At 37.3% G+C, this 20,810-nt stretch overlaps 1 protein-coding gene across 1 annotated transcript in view; it reads left to right on the top strand.

The window, feature by feature from the left end:
• The window catches only part of CDH13 (cadherin 13), a 478,464-nt gene extending 459,804 nt beyond the window's left edge, over window positions 1–18,660 (top strand). Inside the window, exon 14 of the mRNA XM_009561054.2 lies at window positions 13,027–18,660. Coding sequence (XP_009559349.1) covers window positions 13,027–13,034 — 8 coding nt within the window. The 3' untranslated portion in view covers window positions 13,035–18,660. The remainder of the gene's footprint in view (window positions 1–13,026) is intronic.
• Window positions 18,661–20,810: the final 2,150 nt, after the last annotated feature.

Genomic DNA, 20,810 nt, shown 5'->3' with positions numbered 1-20,810 from the left:
GAACCAGTTAAAAATAATGTGATTCTGTATTTGAACTTCTCTAAAATGTGCTGGTATCACTGCATTCCTGATTCATTTTCACACACAGTTTTTTTTATGACTGCGATTAGTTCCATCGCAATGTTTTGTATAGTCCAAATATTTATCAGAGTAATCAAAGATTATGATGCCATAAAAACAAAGAGAACTTTAGTGCTTATTGAACAGATGAAATATCCCATTTCTAGTGGCAAGTTATGGGTTTAATTTTTACAAAAGCCCTTACGCGGCTGACTTTGCTCCCAATGTTTATGTTTTATGAGGCTCTTGTTCTTAGGAGGTAAATACTTCAGTCAAATGAACTTTGTTATTCATGCCAAAGTACTTCTTTTTGTATTTGACATCTGGTGTGAGGCTAGATAGACCTATGAAAGAGTTGTTCATGATTAAAATGCCCTGCATGATTCTCCTCCCCATACAAAACATCTTGGTATTATCATTTAAATGGTGCAATTATTATCTGTGCTTAGAATACGTTCCTGCTTCGTAAATCATGGAAGAAGTCATATGTGGTAGATTTCTGAAGTATCTGAGCATAGAACTGAAGAGGCTGATTAAAACTGTAATGTGTGCAAAAAGCAGCAGTTTTGCCTGTTCAGTAGCTGCCTTACTGTGTTCAGTATATTGAGGGATAATGGGATGCAGACTGCAGAGTTGCCCAGAAGCCCTTGGAAAGGTAGATATACTTGGAACAAGAAAAATTTAGGAGTTCATGTCAGCTAGAAATAGAAAATATAAGACATCAAGTTATATGAGTAGATTGCTGGTTTTCCACAACAAAACAGTAAGGGGTTTGGTGAAATTAAAAAGACAGCGAATATTGAGTTGTTTGCAAAAATGAGAATCTCTGCATATTTTGTACTTAACTTAATCGCTGGGAATCACTGAAGTCAAGCTGGAAAGCTGTGGACAGGTAGAGGACTTTCCAAAGTTATAATAGTTAATGCTAATGACTATTGGGAAGAATATGAAATCTTATCTGTCATTAATGCAGATACAATGTTTAAAATGAGACCTAATGTAGTGGCATCTTTTCCTCTCTCTGCTTTTCAGGGCCACTACTGGAGACGAGAGAGGCCCAAAATGTTCAGATCAAAAAATGGATCTGGGTTGCTAGTCAGGGAGGAGGATTAGGGAAATCAGTTACATGAGTAAGAGAAGAAGTCAGAGAAAGAAAGCATATTACAGCACGTGTCTGGTGCTGGGTCTGAGATTGTCCTTTTTGTCCCTTACTGCTGTGTTGTCTCAGTCATCTCATGTTTTCTACGAACAAGGCTAAAATAGCTTGGCTCAGAATTAATGTAACCAAAGTGATACACTCAACAACACTAGAATAATAAACACATTCCCTCTAGAAGGCTTCTGAACATATTTTGTAAGAGAATATCTACAACAGTTCATAAGGATAAAGGATGGAGAGTGAGGGGAAGGATGGAGAGAGAGAGAGGAAGAATGTGCCCCGTATTGGCACTGGCAGAGGCTGCCCAGGGAGGGGTTGAGTCACCTTCCCTGGAGGTGTTTAAGGAATGCGTGAAGTGGTTTAAGGGAGTGTTAGGAATGGTTGGACTCGATGATCCAGTGGGTCCTTTCCAACCATGTGATTCTATGATTCTAAACCTGTGAATTGGTAGTGGATATTTCATTTAGGTATTGATTGAACAATACTTAAACAGGATAACCAATACCTAAAAGGGAGAATAGCTGTCCTTGAAAATTTGCTTAAGTATCATCAATATCACAACAAATCATTGTAAATACACATTTAACACATATTGCACAGCAATCTCTCAAGATATATTGATGTTGGTAAAGCTATTCTTTTTGTCCCCTGCTAAAGACATGGCAGAGTAAGTTTCCACACGGAACTTGGTCAGAACAATCCAAATCAAAGGCATACATTAAAGAACTTTTAGGAATTAAGTTATGTAAGGGTGACTGGAAAAAAAAAAAAAACCCAAAAAACCAAGATAAAAAAGTAAAAGATCAAAATAGAAATAGAGTTATATGCATTTTTATAATGAAATCAGCAACAAAATCTGCCCCAGACCCTGTGGGAGACTGAGAAACTACTCTGTGTGGCAGAACTAGGCTTTGTGTCAATTGCAAAGTATTTATGTTATTATTATTTAAAGTAGTATTTGAATTCTGGAATTTTGATTTGACAATAATTATTTCACTTAATTGCATAATCTTAGAATGATAATTACATTTCATATTTCCTTTTATGTTTTACCAACATAAAAGGCCAAATTAGACTCCAATGTGTTGAATCAAGTGACTAAAAGAAGAACCAAAAGCACAATAGTCATGTCGTGAACAAGCAGAAGTCAGAGCAATTTCATTAGTGGTTCAGACACACTAGCAATAATATTTTACTTAACTTTCTCATTAGGAAAAAAACTGTTTTTTAAGCACATCATGTTGGGGGGGGGGAAAAAGCTTACATCACTGTCAAACATTGATAAGAAACTTTTTTTTGTTAACCTGGCCAGTGGACTACGAAGCTGTAAGTTGACTTGAGCTTAAATAAGTAAAGTATTCCATTATTATGAACAGAAAGCAAGGTGAGAGACTGGAGGGGAAATACTGCTATGAAGAAATTAAATAAGCTGGAGGTCTCTACATTCAAATTAATTTGTTAAACTAGGGATGAAAGGCCTCAGGTGTGTTGAAAAACAGAGACTTGCACAGGTGTCTGTACTGTGATTGCAAAGAAGCCTTAGAGATACTCCCGAACTTAACTTTCTATTAATTTCCACTAACTTTTCCTGTTTTTATACCTGCTGTCCTCTACCATAACGGTTTTTTTTCTGATTTGAGGAATTCAGCTACAGGGGTAATAGACAAAATGTCTTTTCTTTTTTTTTCTTTTTCTTTCCCCTTAAGAACTATGTATTTGGTATTAAAGCATTACAAATACTTAAATTATATTTAACTGGTGGATTTGAATTTACCCGAATATAGACAGACAGAGTAAAAACAGCAATGTTATCTTTCACCTACTTCATTTCTCAGAGCAAAAGATACATCTGTGTCTGTTCTACGTTATTTGTGGAGAAATTCAAGTATGCGAAGAAACGCATTCTTGAATGACATAGTACTAAGATGAATCATAGCAGGTTTCAAATAGAAAAGGTCTTTGAAGTCATTGCTTTTTCCATTACAAGTGTAGATTTGTTATCTGCTTATTCAGTTTTTAGCCTTTATTGTGATTCATGTTGCTCAATTTTAGACAATCAGATATATAGTGTATTTTTTCAGGGCTCAACTACTGTTTAGTTTTTACAGTAGTTTTGTTGTTTTTCCAAGAGAAAAAGAAAAAGTTCATCCCTATTCCACATAGTTCCAATGAAGATGCTTCAGAGGAACCACTCCCTATAAAACAATTTACTAAAAATAATGCTTATTCTTTTTTTTAAGAGACTCAGTTTAATTAGCAAGACCTCAAGGTTTTCAAGATAAATTTTTCCATTTGTGAGAAGTAAAATATTTCTGTATTAGCTAGACTTTCAAAATCTGCCAAAATGTTATTTTCTGTTGTGAGGGGTGGTTTGTTGGGTTTTTGGGGTGTTTTTTCTGCACTATTCTAAATAATGTTATGTTCTTGTATTAGAGCACTTACCATTTGAGTACCAGCTGAATGATCTTACCCAAGTAACAGGAAATTACTGACGTTTAGTGAGTTTCAGTGATATAAATCTCACTTTCTAAAACCATAATAACAGCAGCAATATCCACTATTACTGTAATACTTATTATCTTTGTTACAAATGCTTTTGTCCATATTAACATTATTATTGTTATTGCTAAACTCTCAGTGAATATAGACACTTTCTCAAATGCTTGTATGAGAAAAACATCAATATTTATTCCCGTAAAGATTTTGGTTGATTAGCTCTAGTAAGGAAAGGATGGCTTGGGGGTTAAGGGATTACCCTTAAATTGAGACAGTCTGGATTGAAATCTCACTTTTAACACAGACCTCTGTGTCCAGTCTCCTAATTTCTCTGCAGGTGTACTCAGTCCTGCAGTTTGTAGTGCAGTTGGCTTTGGGAGCCCACCTAAAGTTAATGGGGCTTGAAATGGCAGAGAAGTCCATATGTATGTATTTAATTAGAGAAAGGATGTTTATATACCTAGTCATTGGACATGACAAATAGAAATACCTTCAAATAGCACATCAGCATATTTAAAATGTTCTTAATGACATTACATTTCATTGAGTCAATTAGGTGGGAAATGGCACTTTATGCGCATTATAAACCACCCAAACATGTTCCAGAAGTATAGACATGAAAAAATACAACAGTTTAGAAGATGTGTGTTTGGAATGCAAAAGAGAAAAATGTTACTATCAAATACCGCTTCTTTCCTAAGAGCTGTAATATTGTCCCTGATGGTCATTCTGTAGACATGAAATGAACATTTAAGGAGATTGGTTTGATAGACCATTCAGTGTTGTGAATTCAAATGAACGTTTTATGTTTTCATTTTCCCAACAGTTCTCAACAGTAGCTGTTGATACATTGTATTTTGTATTTCTTTTCTGAACAGCCTCTTAAAGTCACGTAAATATATGACTTCAGATATTTATAATCTGAATTGTTCCGAAGTAGTATAACTAAAAACTTGAACTGAACAAAAAAGACTAGCTCAAATATTCATTCATTCATGGCCACTAAACACCACAGGAGTTTAACTGTCTCTGTCCTTGGATATTTCCTCACTCTATCACATCCAAACACCTCAAAATGTGCTCTCCATGCAGACAGCTTGCTATTTAACTTTAGATGCGATATGTGATGTTAGAGATGAATAGAGAGATTTATTATGCCTAAAGCCTAGAAGATGTTTCTTTTGCTTCTGTGTTAGACAGCTGATACTTAAAAAATCCTTTAAAATGCCATTGATGTTTGGACTACACATTAAGGCCTTACTTTACGCATACGTGTAATTTGTATATATCATTTAGTACTCATGTAAGCAGTCATGCTTCCAAGTTCTTCTTGAAAGATTTTGAAATAGTCAGGTTGATATCAACAGTGATGTGTTGCTTAGGGACATGAATTAGTGGTGGCTTGACAGTGCTAGGTAACCTAAACAATTATATGATTCTATAGCAAAACTTGGCAACTTTCCAATTTGATTTTTCCTTTTCTATGGCTTCTAAGCACAATCATTTCCTCTTAATTTTATTCTGGTGTAATAATTTTTTTTCAGATGATTTTTTTAGTGTTTCAAGCTGGTTTCACTGTATACCTGCAGAACTGAAAGTGTCTGCACTACTTATGTTCATATTCTACTTATTAAAAACTGATAGTAAACTAATCTGTACTGCTGTGCAGAATGAGATCTGACTGCTTAAGCAGTTATACATTGCTTTAAAAGATTGGCTAGCTGTTACATTTGATGCATCCCATTTTCAGCATGAATATGAAAAAGGAGGAGGCTTGATCAATGCTGTATTTCAAACCTGTACCTATTCATTTCACTTGCTGGATATATTCAACTGTTCGGCTAAATCTGTCAAGTTAGAGCATGAGAAAATACACTTCCATTTTGCAGCCAGTCACCTCCGCAATTGTTTTGTTTAGTAGGAATTGGAAAAGAAAAGGAGCATTTATTTCTTATTGGTCAAATGAAAGTGACTTTGCTTTGGCGAAGTACCTAACTAAAGTTCACACTAAAAAAAATAATCTAGAACGTCTTTGCTGTTTTACCCTAGAAACCACCTCCTCCCCCTCCAGTTAGTGAACAGGAACGCTGTTAGAAGAGGCTTTATTAGACAAACATAGCACTGCAGTGGACCAGGCAGCACAGGTTCCTGCATTTCTAGGCAAACAGAGTTCTTCTAGTTGATCTGAGGAATTATTCTCTCAGATGGTGCTTCTTCTGTGCGCATATATTTCACACTTCAAAAGAACAGGCCGTTACATATTGGGTACGTGTGGGTACATGACAAGGAAGAAGTAAAGCAGAAGTAGGGATTCAAGAGTGAGCAAGACCCTTGCCAGAAGTCAGAGGAGTAAATCAGCACAGTTCACACTAGTAGCACTAGTACATAATACACTATACAAGATACACTAGTATAGTCTTATAATAAACACATTAGCAAAGTGAGACACACTCTTGGAAATATCATCTGCTGATGTCAAACAGATACCCTTTGAAAATTACTTCAGCCTCAGCAATTTATTCCCCTGTACAAGCTGATTAGTTTAGATTGGCGTGTTTCTCCACTGTCTTGCCAATTTGGGCCAATTGCATAGCACACGCTGGCATTTTAGCTCCTGAAGTTAAATATTGACATTGATACATGAGAGCCTGCTGGAGCTTTGAGTAGAATTATGAGACTTTCATTTTACAAAGGCAGTACTAACACACACTGTGTTTTTCCTGTCATTAAGAACTTTGAAATTATTCTTCATATAGATGGGAAACAAATTATATGTGATGTTATAAGCTGTAAATTTTGAAGATAGATAAACTCATTTACTTCTCTTCCTTAAAAACTTTTCCACAGGGTATTAAGAAGTCCCAGTGAGATCACTAATTTTCTCTAGTGACAAGCATACCTACTGGTATTCCTGATACTAAACCCAAATTTCTTAATTGCAGGATTAATGATGCATGGTATCTGTCTCGGGAGAGCTGTTTCAGTCTTTCAAATTCAGTGAGATTGGGGGTGAAAAGATTCTCTTATTTTTTTGAGAAGTGGGCAGTCAAAACCCACTAGATTTTGACACTTGCAGCAAAGCCTGGACAGTGCTTTGGGCCATTGGCGAGGTCACAGAAGAGCAGAGCTATTAAGTGATTATAACACTGTGTGACACTTTTTGTATTGAAAACTACCCATAGCAAATCAACCAGTGATGTACATGAAAGCCATTTATTTTTTCTAACTTCTACATGAAGTTTAAACCAATAATTTTGTATTTAATTAATGTCCTTTTAGAGATGGTAAATCTAGGAAAGAAGTACCTGGGTGTTGATTAGCTCCCTAATCAGAAACATGGTTCTGATCTCTCCTACCATTTTCACTTTATCTCTTAACGTTACTGAGGTTTTGATAGAGCCCATGATGTAATATAGGCTTCTAATTATGCAAAGATTAATGTAATATTTCTGATGAGAGGGTAATTGAAAGAAATCTGAAAGAAATGGAGCATGCACGAGTTGAACTCCAAACTCCAGCTGTGTTAAGACTCTTCTCTATGTTAAATGGGAATTAGAGGATGAATGCATCTTGGGTAAAGTTCATTCCTGTACGGAGGGTCAGCATGAAACCTAAAGGCATTTAATTTTTATGAGGTTTTAACTGCAATGTAGAAGGCATAGTGTGTGTAATGAGGGGTGAGTTTGGTCTTACAAGGAACACATCTTTCAAAGGCTTTGAATTACTCGATATAGACCTGTTTCTTTAAAATAACCAGGGTATCAAGTCACTAATACGTAAATATTTTCAGAGAAAGCTAAGGCTGCAACAGGGAAAGCTACAGTGCCTGTGAATTTTCAGAGCATTTTCTGAGATCATAAGAAGTTGTTTTGCAAACAAGATTGTTTGCTGGCTGATTAGAAAGGTTCTGCCGGAATATGAGCTCTTGGCAACCTAAAACACTGTGAACAAGCTCACATGCTGCCAGTTGCCTTTTTCATAGAATGAAGCATTATGAAATCTTTGTCTTGAAGAGTTATGTGCATTTTTTTCTCTGTTTTCTTTTATCACATGAATCAACATAATGGATAAACCTTAAATTAGCCCACGCTTGAAACAGATAGGTAACTATAGTCATTGAAAAAGTCAATATTATATAGTTAGTATTAGGTGGCTTTCTCCTTTTCTGAACCAATTCATTGTCTAAAACCTCATGATTAGATAACAATTCAGATCTCAGTCCTGTGGAGTTTTCCATCAACAGCAACAGCTCTTTTGACCTTCTAAATACAGTCGACATCAATTGACTTTAGTGGGAGCAGAAAGTGGATTTTTTTCCATTTAAGTTTCTACATTATGAATCTCCCTACCCTAAAATGCATACTTACACCTATATTGCATTATTCCACTCCACACTGTTAGTACATTAGCTCCAGATAAACACGTGTGTTTGCCAGTTTCTTGACCAGCAAAAGCAAACAACAGCTTCTAGTGCCAAAGCACCAACGCCAACAGACACCATCTGTTTATGATAATGAGTTGTGCTTTCTTATCTGAGACCCATTAACCATAATAGCAATAATTCAGACAGCAAGTACATAAAACCAACCCGGCCTATTTCACTGTTATTTCACTATTAGACTGTTATCTTAAAAGGAATGTGGCTGAATGTTTCTCTCAGGTGTTGAAGAGGTAGAGCAGAGAAGAACTGTGAGATAAAAATGAAGATCACATTAGAATCACTTCAGTGAGAATGATTTCTGGAGAAAAAAAAACAACTATAAATAGATACGTTAAATGTATCCTGCTTGTGTATTTCCTGGATACCTTAAGGGAAAAGTGCGGGCTGACCACGTAACGGCAATGATGCACACACAGCACTGTGGCTTTCATGTCTTCAGATGTTTGCGGCAAATCACTTCTTGTAGGTAGATAGAAATCACGTTTAAAACAACACATGGTGTATAACAATTCTTGGGTGCTGAGACCAGCTATAGAGATAGTGTTGCTCTTAACACCTGAAACAAAGAAAATAAAATAATTACTAGGCATAATGATCATTAGGGTACAGATCTAAACCTGCCAGGCACAGGTTTACCAGGGCATTAAGTTCCTAAAAGAGATAGCGTGGAGCAGCAAATATGCACCCTCACACATTATTTGTGCATTTTATGCTCACAATATTCCTTAAATACTAATATCTTTTATGTGCTGTTGCCAGCTGCAAGCTTGAAATAGCACATGATATAAAATACATCAGATGAGCCCAAAAGGGAAAAAAAAAAAATGAAGTCAACACAACCCCATTGAAGTCAGTGGATAAACATCAGAAGTCAGTAGTGTCTAACTTTGCTGTTTAGGAGAAGAACAATTTGGCAATGTATGTGTATTTCTGGAACTTTCATTTGGTCTTTCTTTATGGGGAGAATAAAGGAAAGAAAAAGCAAACAAGAAAACTACAGTTCCTATGCAGAAAACAATAATGAACATTGGAAATCCAGCTGGGAGAGCAGAGAAATTTTAAATATGGACCAGATGCTTATCCGATCCCCAAAGAATTTATAATAGAGAAGTTTTGTTGATTTCAGTAGCTCTGCTTACATTCATGATTGAATTTTCTGCACAATACATTTGTTATTCTTGATTTTTTTCAGATTTTATATTCAGGGAGTTGCTGGCCAGAACGTTTGTGCAATAACAACTTATATGACTATATTAGAATATTTTTATAAAGTACATTTTTAACTGATAACTTTGCTATTAACCATGGAAACTAAAGTCAGATGAACTTCTCTATTGGACATAAACACTTTTGTATCAATCTGTGTACGACAGAAAGGCCAAAGACAGATTTGATCACGAGTATTTTCACTGTCAGTATCAGAAGATTTATGAGCTATTGAAATTTTACAGCCTATATTTTTGAATGTGGTATGTGATTTGAAAAGCCAAAATCTTTCTGAATTCACTTCTACGAAAGGGTCAAGTCATCAATAATGAGCCGAGGGGTACAAACTAGGCTTCCAAACAATGTCTGGTATAGTAGACTTCGTTTGGTTCAATTTCAGTCAAGGCTGGTGAAAGGGTTAAGGTGAATTCATAATAGCCTTGGTAGCCTTTACCAATGCCAAGATTTTTTGTAGATATGTCAGAAAAGAAGATGCAAAGGAGATGGTATTTTATGGATGCTTGTAGAGCGTTCATCTTATTACATGGGAAAGCCTGGGGGAAAGCTCAAACAGGTTTCTTTGCAAACATGTAAATGAAAGCTGCCATCATGTGCAATGAATGAGAGGAAAAACAGGTCATGTAGGGATAATCCAGGAAAACATGAGCAGCAGGGAAGAGGCCATGAAAGAGTCACAGTAGCAGAGGATTTGTCAAAGTGGCAGACTAGGAAAAGGTTCTGTACTGCAAAAGACTGGCAAGATAGGAGCACAGTAGCTTGAATTTGTCAAGGGCTGTGAAAAGATGTTGCAAAACTGCTAACTGAGGAGAGCCTGTGTTGAGATTTAGCTGTTTGAAAGGCTAGAAAAAGCCCTTAGGGATGATGTATGAAAAAGAACCCTCTTGATTAAGACATAACCTAAATATACAGACCTAGAAAGGAGATTCCATGACAAAAGCTTCCTCCAGTTTGTTTCTGCTTTTAGGCTCAAATAAAAGGCAAGATGATAGTGCTGTCCCGAGCAATCAAAGGAAGAACTAGGAAGGAGTGCTGTAGGGAAAAGATTTAACAGCTCAGTTTTAGCTGTGCAAGGCTGTCAGCTAAACATTGAAAAGTTATCAGAGCCTAGAGGTCAATATTTTAGTCTAAATGGAAAAGCAGGTAAAGAGAGTAAGGTCTCTGAACTGTCAGCACTGAAGTGATTGCTGAGCATGTGTGAATGGTGTCATAGAGGAGAGGAAGAAATTAAAGTGGGAGGAAAAAGGTTTCCCCAGAAACTTGGGATGGAGGGAATGAGACAGAAGGATGTGCTGATAAAATGATTGGAGAAATCTTACTAAAATGGCACGAAGAGTCATAGAAGCCAAGGGAAGCATCAGTTTTCCAGGTATGTGATTAAATGGGTTGAAGCCAGCTGATAGGTCAGAAATTTCTAGTAATGGAGAAATTTCTGTAGAAAATCAGTCTATGCAGGGATCATAGAGCTATGAGATGAAAGGGAGAAGGAATGTGGAACGATGCTTGAAGAGGTGGGTGGGATAATAAGGAGAATCAAAAACATATTGTGAAAGAGAGAAACTAAACTTGCATAGGAAAAGGTACATTCATAATTAAAGCTGAACTAACTAGTTTTAATACGTAGTTTACTCAGACAAGGCAAAGTGTATGATAAAGTAGTAACATATATGTTGATATGATGTGAAATATACAAGCTTTTCTTCAAGTCTGTCCATAAATCAACATATATTGCCCTTTATTTACAAGCTGTTGGTGAAGCAGTCACTAGCTGCTTGAATTTGTGTGAAATTTATAAATTTATAAATATCGTGCTGACAGATTCCTCTGGTGAAGCTTCAGTCTATGGTTTGTACAGAAATTCAGTACTACACCTTCTGTTCATTCATCATATAAAAGTGCCTGTCGGTAGCAGGAAGACCTCCAGGGATCTGCTAAAGATGCAAAGTGTCTAGAGTTATTTCCTTTGAGTCAGAGTTGAAGAAATGCCTTTTAATGACACCAAGCTTCATGGCAGGGCGGTTGGATCTGGATGATCTTTAAGGTCACTTCCTTAAACTTGATTTCCCCCAAAAGAAAAACAGATAATTAAAAAATAGTGAAGAGCACAAGCCAGCATCTAATGATGGCTATTATGTTACTACTTATGATGCATATGGCTGTGGTTGTGGCAAAGCAATTGATACTGCATCATATCCAAAATATTGCACTGTACAAGCTGGCATAAAAAAAATTAACCCCATCCCAGCCAAAACCAGTACAACCAGTAACTGAACACTGTAAGGTCAGAAGTGATACTTGTATGAGAGGAGGCAGATCAAACTTAGCTCTGTATTTTGCTAATGTGAGGTCCAATACAAACAAATATACCCATAAAAAAAACCCAAAAGAGACTAACCCTATGCCTTAGGAACCAAGTGTGGGAGGGTAAAGACAAAGAGGTGATTATAGAACATGTTCTAACCTGTCACAGTGAGACAAGGTTCAACTTGATTGCTTCACTCAGTACAAGTGGACACATGTTCAAATATAGATGTTTTCTTACCAGAAAAACAGAAAATGTCAGCGTGCACCAGCCCACAACGCACTGTCTGTGAAGCATCTTTTAGCTAATAACATCATCATCGTGCTTGAGCACCTGTCCTATTTGCAAGACCCAGCTCCCTCTTCCCAAAGATCCAGTTGATGCTCAAAGGAACTCCTTTTTTGTTGGTAGAAGATGCGAAAGCGAGAACAGCAGAGATCCCCATTATCTCTCAGAAAATGATCTCTGGAATTGCTTTGAACTTTGGTAGTATCGTGTGCAGCTGTGTGTCAGCTCAGCAGGAAACATATTGAATATGATTGTAGTTGATTTTCTTGATTTCTTGAATCAAGTTTTGCAGGCACAGTCTCATTTTTTTGTGTGTTGGAATGCATATTATTCTTACTATTATCTATTTTTACTACAAACCTGAGTATTTCCAACTTACTAGTGCTCAAGCAAAGTTGGTGTAAAATGGAGTGACCTATCAACTACCACTAATGATGCATTTGCTCCTAATCTCTGTTTTTCTAAATTTCTCTACTACTTCTGTGTTATCAGAGTGCCCATCTGAAACAGGTGAAATCATTCCGATTGCGCCAACTTCGCTTTATTTAAAAAATAAAAATTCAGTCTACATAAGATTTATATTTCTGTAGCAACATTAATATGATATGCAAGCTCTTTTATTCTCTGGCATATTCACAGGCTATAAGGCGCTATAAACATGTATTTTTTTAAAGGTATTGTTTGTTTGCTCTTTGCTTGTCAGCGTGTGTGCACGCAAGGGAGTGACTCACTGGCATTTTCTTGCACTAAAATAAATGATTGAGGTGTCAGATGGGGAGAATCAGGTCCTGGCTCGGAATTTACACTCAGACCTTCGCACTACATCTTCCTGAATTGCACTACAAAGGTCTCTGAATGCCCCAGGTGACATTTGGGGGTTTCCTCTTGGAGATTTCTGTCTTCACAAGTAATTGCTTCTGAACCTGGGTAATTTATACTTAATTACTGACAAATGTGCATGCACTCCATCAGTAATTTGATTGGGGAAAAAAACCAAGACGTTAAAAGATACTGTGATCTGCATAGTAATAATCACACGCATTTCCCATCATTTAGGTCTGTAAGAACTCCTGACATTTGAAGCTGTCCTACTGAGTTGCCATGGCAACGAGAAAAAAGAAAACGTCAGATCTGAAGATTGCAGTTTACAGTTACTGTTCTTCACTACTAGGCCTCAGTTGCTCCAGATTCAGTTTAATTTGCAATCTCATTTAATCCGTCAGACTCTACATTGGTGTTTGACAGCCTCTACCCCAGCTTCTGTTTATTAATGGATTCCTCTTGTGAGACGCAAGGTTTATGCGAATTTTCTCAGAATGTTAAAAGACCACGACATGTAAACTGGACCTTGGGGGAGCAGAAAACAGATTGACTCCATTTTTTTCTATCTGTTGACTTGTTGCTATTCAACTGTTCAGAAAATATTTTGTCTGTGGGTTAGTATTTGTATATGTATGAGTGTATGTATATATATATAGATTTATATAGAGAGAAGAGTTATACGACAGGTTTAGCTTTTATAAAATATTCATCTGGAACGTGCAAGGAACAAAGAATAATACAGCCACAGATGAATCGTAACTATTCTACCACAGCTAAACCTACTGTATTTACTGTTTATCGTGTGGCCAGAAGGAGAGAGCCTATTGCAATCATATCGCTACAACAGCCACTTTGTTGACACCAAATAAAGCAGACCCAGGGCTCTGCAGTTTCACTTCTTGTACCTCAGGTTCAGCAAACAAGAACCACAAGTCCCCCTGGCTTGTTTCTGACCCATCCAAATGGAATTTACGATCCAGCAGGAGCGCAGTGTTTCGCTCCCTATTTCAGTGGGAGCAGCGCTGGGAGGTTTGGCGAAGCTCTGATTTGTGAGCGAGTGGGAAGCAACCAGCCGTGACCAGCATTGCACGGGCCACGATTTACACCGTTGGGAGCGCTGGGCTCGATTCTAAAGGGGCTAAAGTCAGCTTTCTTTATATTTGTGCTGATAATTATTTGCTGGGACAGTTTACAAAAATTAAGTCTTTCATCAGCTCTGCGGACACAGTTAAGTTGGTAGATGTCTGCGTATAGGAAGCTGATTAGAAGAGGAAAAGCAACGTATTTCTCAGAAGCACTGGTCTCTCTCTCAGCCTCTATGCATCTGCCATTACATAAGTGCAAGGAGGAAAACAGATGCCCTGTTATATAAATATATTCACACAAATATATATAGTGTTGAATATATATATACATACATACACACGTACACAGTTTCCAGTTAAGAGTAACAAGAGCGTTTCTTTGTGTGTGTAAAATTACCACACTTGTTTGCAGACTTGGGAAAAAAAAGGGTGTTCATTATATATGAATAAGAATCCTTTTTTATTCTGTGAGCATGTAAGGTTAAAAAAGCCCTTCTAACTGTATCAAGATGATCATCTTGTTTATAAATTGTAAATGATCCATCAAAGCTCACACCAAATTTTTATAAAATTAACACAAAAAGTATACTAGTGACAGACTGTGGCTTTTATTAGAGCTTGCCAGTAACTAGGGTAAGTGTCTTAGAATATTTTAATAAACTTGCTTATTTAAAGTTTAAACAAGCTTCCTTATGCAATAGAACTTTGCAGCTGCATTCTTTAGTTAGCATTTTTACAGTACTTATGAGTCATGCTGTATGTTGTCTTTACTACAGTGAGATTATGAGCATATCTTCCACACCACATATATTTTTCAATAGTAAAGCTTTTTGGAAGCATTAAAAAGTCCAAACATACATTTAGTTTTTCATATTGCTACACTAGATATTAAATGTGTGTTGGTGGTTAAAAATTGCTGTACAATAGCTTTTCTCTGACTTCCTGTATTGTACCAAATATGAAACAGGCTTTTGTTTTTTGGGTTTTTTTTTTTAATCAAAAGAAGTAATAACAACAGCAACAGAGGAAAAATTAGTTTGTGTTGTGAACTTTCCTAAGGTTGTAGATTTCTTGATAAGATACAAGCTGCCTTCTGACAGAAACCTATTTTTCTCTTCCAGCTTAACTCCTGCAGTCCTAAGTAAAATCTCCCACTAACCTTGTTTCTCTTGCAGCACATTCTAGGTGTTTCAATTACCAAAGTGGTACTTTGAGGTTAGCAGGAGATTCTCTCAAGCAAGGGCTTCAGGAGTGGGCTGTTTGGCAGCTGCAGGCATTTCAGCAGGAAAGTGCCTGACCTCAAACATTAACATGGACATGCTTCTGATTCTCTTTTTCTCTGCCCATGCCTTGTAATAATCATATGATGCTGCTTTATCTTCAGCAATCATGTGTTAAAAAAAAATACAGTTTTCAGGCAAATTTTTTCAAAAGGACAAAATTGACAAATGCGTAACACCACTGGATTTTCAACATGTCTATTTAATGAATGCATCCAAATGCACTTAAACATTAACTGCACCCTACGCTTCAATCTACAAACCCTCTATCTTGAATAAAAGAAATAATAATGGAATGTTCTCCCTCACAAATACTCTTCCTCTCTCTATCTAACAAAACCCACCTCTGGAAAGAGACTTATTGACATTCGTCTCATTTTAATCAAGTACCAGAAAAGCTACACTTTTCCTGTTTAATGAGGGCTTGCATAGCATTTGGTGGATCATTCCAAGGGCATCCAAAAGGAGGAACAAAGGAAAATCTTTTCTGCTTGGAACTAAGCTAACAATAGGAAGACTCTTTTTACCACTTTGTACCAGAGTTCAAGAGATCTTTCTTCTTGGATACCACTGCAACCTTTTGACATGTCAGTATCAGGGCTGAATCTCTGAATCAAGATGCATCAAAGCCTTCATTCACCACTATCGCTTTATTTCTGCACCTAGATTAAAGTCTCTCGGTCTTTATGAGTGTCTCTAGGCTTCAGACAGAGCTAATCACTGGACTACCTAAGCATGCAAAGAGAAGATGAATCTGCCATGTTAATGTTTCTCCCTCTCTGTATCTGAGAACAAACTCCATTTAACAAGAGATTATGGCACTTTCGGTAGCCTTATACACATGAGGAACCATATTAGAATCTTTTTCCTACCTGAATAGATTGTCGGTGCTGGCTCAAAAATTATGCTTATGTCCTGAAATAAAGGAGCAACAATAATATATTAGATTTTTTACAATGTCATGAAAAAGTAGAAGAGCTGCAAAATTGGATGTCATTTTTTAAACAGTTAATTATGTTTAATGTTTTTTTCAGCCAAGCTTACTGTTTTTATAACATAGCACTTATTTCTACCTAGCTATTTGGGTCACTATAACATTTATTTCAGTCCAAGTTTGTAGACATACAATGCTGCCTAGAGTTGGAAAGGCGGCGAATTGTTGATTTTCATTTTGTAACGTGCACGAAACTTCTTGTGCAAAAATCATTTCACTTGAAAAGAGTATCTGCTGTTAAAACACAAATTGGTTATAACAATCAGTGAGAGGAGTTTATTAGCAAGACAAAGGTCTCATTTGTTGTGCACTTGCTAATTGAACCCTCATCTGTACACCTCACGTATGTGCTTTCGCAATATGCCTATGTGCATTTCTTAATGTACATTTTGTTCAGTAGCTGTAGGTCTGAAGATTAAAACAAAGGGAAATGAGCTGAATTTCCTACTGGGAATTGAGGAAATTTAGGTAAGAGAGGAACACTGGCTAATACACATTCCAGTCCTTGTTCTCATCTCACTTACAGTCTTGTAAATCAAAGAGCAACTCCATTAATAGAATAGTTTGAGATTCAGTTAATCCTGTTTAGATGAAGTTTTTCATCTAAACCTCCCCATATATTGCTTTTACTCCTCTGCTGTGAACAGTAAAGCAGCGGTACTTGTCACAGGATCATTGAGTATTTATATTACTGAAAATCTGTCTTTTGTGACATATAGAGAAACGTATAGCTTAGGTGCTTCCCACAGAAGAGACACTTTCTTTAACAACCATTATAACGTGTCTTTAAGGCACTCAGTATAATTTGCTTCAACCTTTATTTGAAAGGGTTGTGGCCTGTAGTCAAATAACTTGTCCTGGTCTCTTACTTGGTCGATTAAGTTAGAGACTGCTATAATACAAAGTTTATTTATTAAATTATGCACTTACAATCAGTTTGGAGGGTCCTAGCTTAAAAGTTTTATTACTATCAAAATACAGAAACATGTTCTATTAACAACTTTTACATCATCCATCTTTCCTTTGCAAAGACCTCCCTGTCTGAAATGCTGAGAAAGCCACCGATTTTCTTCTCAATTGCTACTAATATACTCAGCCGCTTGAAATAGCAGAATTTTGTACACAAACAATTTTACGTCACTGTTAAAGGCTAATTTCCCTTCTGAATGGGTTTAGTAATGCTTTATTTATTTAAGCAAAGAAAAATCAAATAAATTATGTTAAAGTCACATCACCTTGAGAACGCTAAGTCTAAGGTAAAACTCTGATCCTGTCTTCCCTTTGTTACATCTCTAGACACTCAGTTGTCTGAGAGTTATACTGTTCAATGCTAACAAAAATAACTAAAACAGCAATTATTTTCTTTCGATGAACTCATGATCTATAATCCTTAGAATTAGCATGCAAGATACATTAGAAATTATCGTTATAACTGCTCCATTTAAAGCAGATATAGCTGACTATTTCACTATGTAAAGCACATAACCCATTGACTAAACTGTCAACTCACATCAAGAGACGCTGGTTGATTTGTATTTGCCCAAATGAAATGGATACACTCATATGCTCTCAGTGGAAAGTTACTAGTTGCACAATTGCTCTGTGTGTGTATATATGTAGATATATAGAGATATACACATACATATAATAAAAGATATATAAAATATATGCAGATAGAGGGAGATTAATACAACACGGGGACTTGGAATAAGTGGTTTAATTCAATGAATTATAGATGAATACATGAGTTAAGGGACAGCATGGGTTATGTGTGTTATACCAGCGTGATTTAAAGAAAAAAAGCCAAACCACACATACTAAACAGCAGGTTTATCCCAACTCTCATACTGTATTTATGTTACCTTTAACTGTCCCCTCTTAACACAATTATATCACCCGAAGACAAGCAGACTTATTTACTGACTCATTTTCACTTGTCTGTGTATCAGCAGGTCACCAGAAAGGTAAGGGTTCATAGCCAGAATTCTGCACTACTGTGCTTTCAGTGGGACAGCTATTTGGGAAAGTTTCATCCATCTTTTGACTATTACAATCCTCCTCTGCATCAGCAAATGGCTGTATTTGATGATTTGGGATTAAAGTGAACATAGTCTAAAGACAGACTGTATGTATGTGCATACACAGCCCGTCAGACACTTTAGAATAAGAGCATGTCTGGTGGGCTGTGACAGTGAATTCAGTACAAACAAGTTGTGTTGTTACCACCATTTCAGATGGAACCCTCCTGTAAAAACCACATTTGCCCTATAACAAACTCTGTCTCTTTAAGTTACGACTAATTTTTTTTTATTATTATTCTCTTTCTTTTATTATAATTCAGGCAAGGAGGAAAATATTTTTTTATTTTAAAAGTACATAATTCAGCTACTTTTCCAGGTATTTTTTTTTCTTTGGGCCCTAGTTGCTGAATCGCTTGCTGTTTCTGAGGTGTAAATAAACATTTTGATTTATGACGTGGTTGCAAAGAAACTTGTAATTTATTTGTGAAATGCTCAAATAAAGGATGTATGGGCTTTTACCTTTTGTCTGGGCGTAGACCTTCCTGACACGATACAGCAGGAATGGAAGTCTGCAAAACAACCTTGAGACTGCCACGGGGATGAAACAGCCTGCGCTAAGTACCGGAAACTCCCATGTTCCTCTAAATAAAAGAGATAAATTGCAGCCGTCATCACCACTTTGCCATAGTTATAGAATGAGAGAGGTAAATAATTTTTGGCCTCAAGAAAGCAGTAGCATGTTATTCAACATCTATTCAGGTAACAGCAATGATTTCCCTTCTAAAGCCTCACTTTCCTACAATCTTAGAAACGTTTGGGTTGGAAAAGATCTTTAAGATCATCAAATTCAACACAAACTAACAGTGCCACATCTACCACTAAGCATGTCCCATCTATGCGTCTTTTAAAAAGCTCTTAGGATGGTGACTCCACCAGTTCCCTGGCAGCCTCTGCCAGTGCTTGACAACTCTTTTCATGAAGAATTTTTTCATAATATCCAACCTAAACCTGTCCTGACATAACTTGAGGCCAATTCCTCTTGTCCTATAACAAGTTACGTTGGAAAAGAGACCAACATCCACCTCGCTACAACCTCCTTTCAACCTCAATATCTTTCTTGTAGTGAGGGGCTCAAAACCAAACACAGGATTTGAGGTGCAGCCTCACCAGTGCTGAGTACAGGGGCACGATCACCTCCCTACTCCTGCTGGCCACACCATTTCTCATACAAGCCGGGATGCTGTTGGCTGCCTTGACCACCTGAGCACACTGCACGGCCCAACTGCAACATGTTGAACCTCATACAATTGGCCTCAGCCATTGATGCAGCCTTTCAGAGCCCTCTGTAACCCTTTGATCACAATGCATTGCACTGAGCCAAATCTGGGTTGCATGTCCCTAGGCTGGACTATGCGCAGGAGCCTGGGTGGATTTCTGTTGCAATTCCTTTCTGCTTCACCTTTCCCACCTACTACCATCAGTTCAGCTTATATAGGACAGGCACAAAAAGTGAACATCGTAAACAACGCAGAAACAGGCTGAACAAATGTCAGTCAGCGAGGACTTCTGTGGGATGGCGCAGCGCTCTGTTTCTGTCTCTGCTGTCACGGCCAATTACAAGATAGTCTTTAACAGCCAGTACTGCCATAGCCTATTGTCACGTCCGATATCCTCCCCTCCATGTGTGACTCCTGCTTAAATACATATGCAGATATGGCCTACTTGTTGCCCTGATTCAGAAAATCTTACTCCGAAGTTTAGAGCCCTTGTGGCCTTCAAACCCAAACTGCTCCGGTTCAGATTGCCCCAAAAAGCTTGTAATGCTTTAATGCCCTTCTATAGCAGGAAAAGCAGAATTCGTTGATGAGACTTACCACTTCAGCGTGCTGCCGTCGCAGCAGCAGGACTTAAATACTGTAAGACAGCTACTATTTATGGTTTTCACTGAGCTCTCATAATCTGCAGTTATGAGGGGAAAGGAAGTGGGGTGTGCTTTCCTCTGCTGTCAGCTGCTCTCAGGCTTGGCAGAAGGGCCAGTAGGTAGGGAAAAAAAAAAGGAATAATTCCGGCCCAGAACCCAGAGCAAGAAAAAAAGAGAGTAGAAGGCTAGGTAGAATGAAAATCCTGCAGGAAATTTGTGCCATAGCAGCATAGCATTCTTGCCTCTTTGTCACGAGTTCTTTTTCTAGCACAAAGCTAGAGCCTGTTGGCTTTCTGAAATCCCTGTGAGTTTTCTTTTCAGATGTTCTAGGAAGTTATCTAAAGTGGCAGAGACACATAAAGATGGACTATCCCTGAAAATAGCCTTTTACTACATCTGAGGAATAAAGGAATCTGGGAGAGGGAAGGCAGCACTGGAAGGAAAGATTTGAGTACAAGCCACAGCACCTTGCTTTCACTGAAACCCACCTCCAGCTTTTGCCTATTGCCAATGTTTTATCAGACACTGAATCTAAAGAGGACTTTTTTTATGTGGTCCCTAATAACTAGAGGATGAAAAAGTGTGACTGAAACTTGTGGTGTAATTGAGCAAGAGGTCATTATCTGAAAGCTACAGCAAAAAAGTGTCACCCTCTTTGATCTCGGTTGAGATCAGTGCCCTAAACTAAAGCTGTGCTTTGTATCTTAAAAGAGATGT

This window comes from Cuculus canorus, chromosome 13 (assembly GCF_017976375.1).
Source record: "Cuculus canorus isolate bCucCan1 chromosome 13, bCucCan1.pri, whole genome shotgun sequence".
NCBI lineage: Eukaryota > Metazoa > Chordata > Aves > Cuculiformes > Cuculidae > Cuculus > Cuculus canorus.
This window is presented reverse-complemented; position numbering and strand designations above follow the sequence as displayed.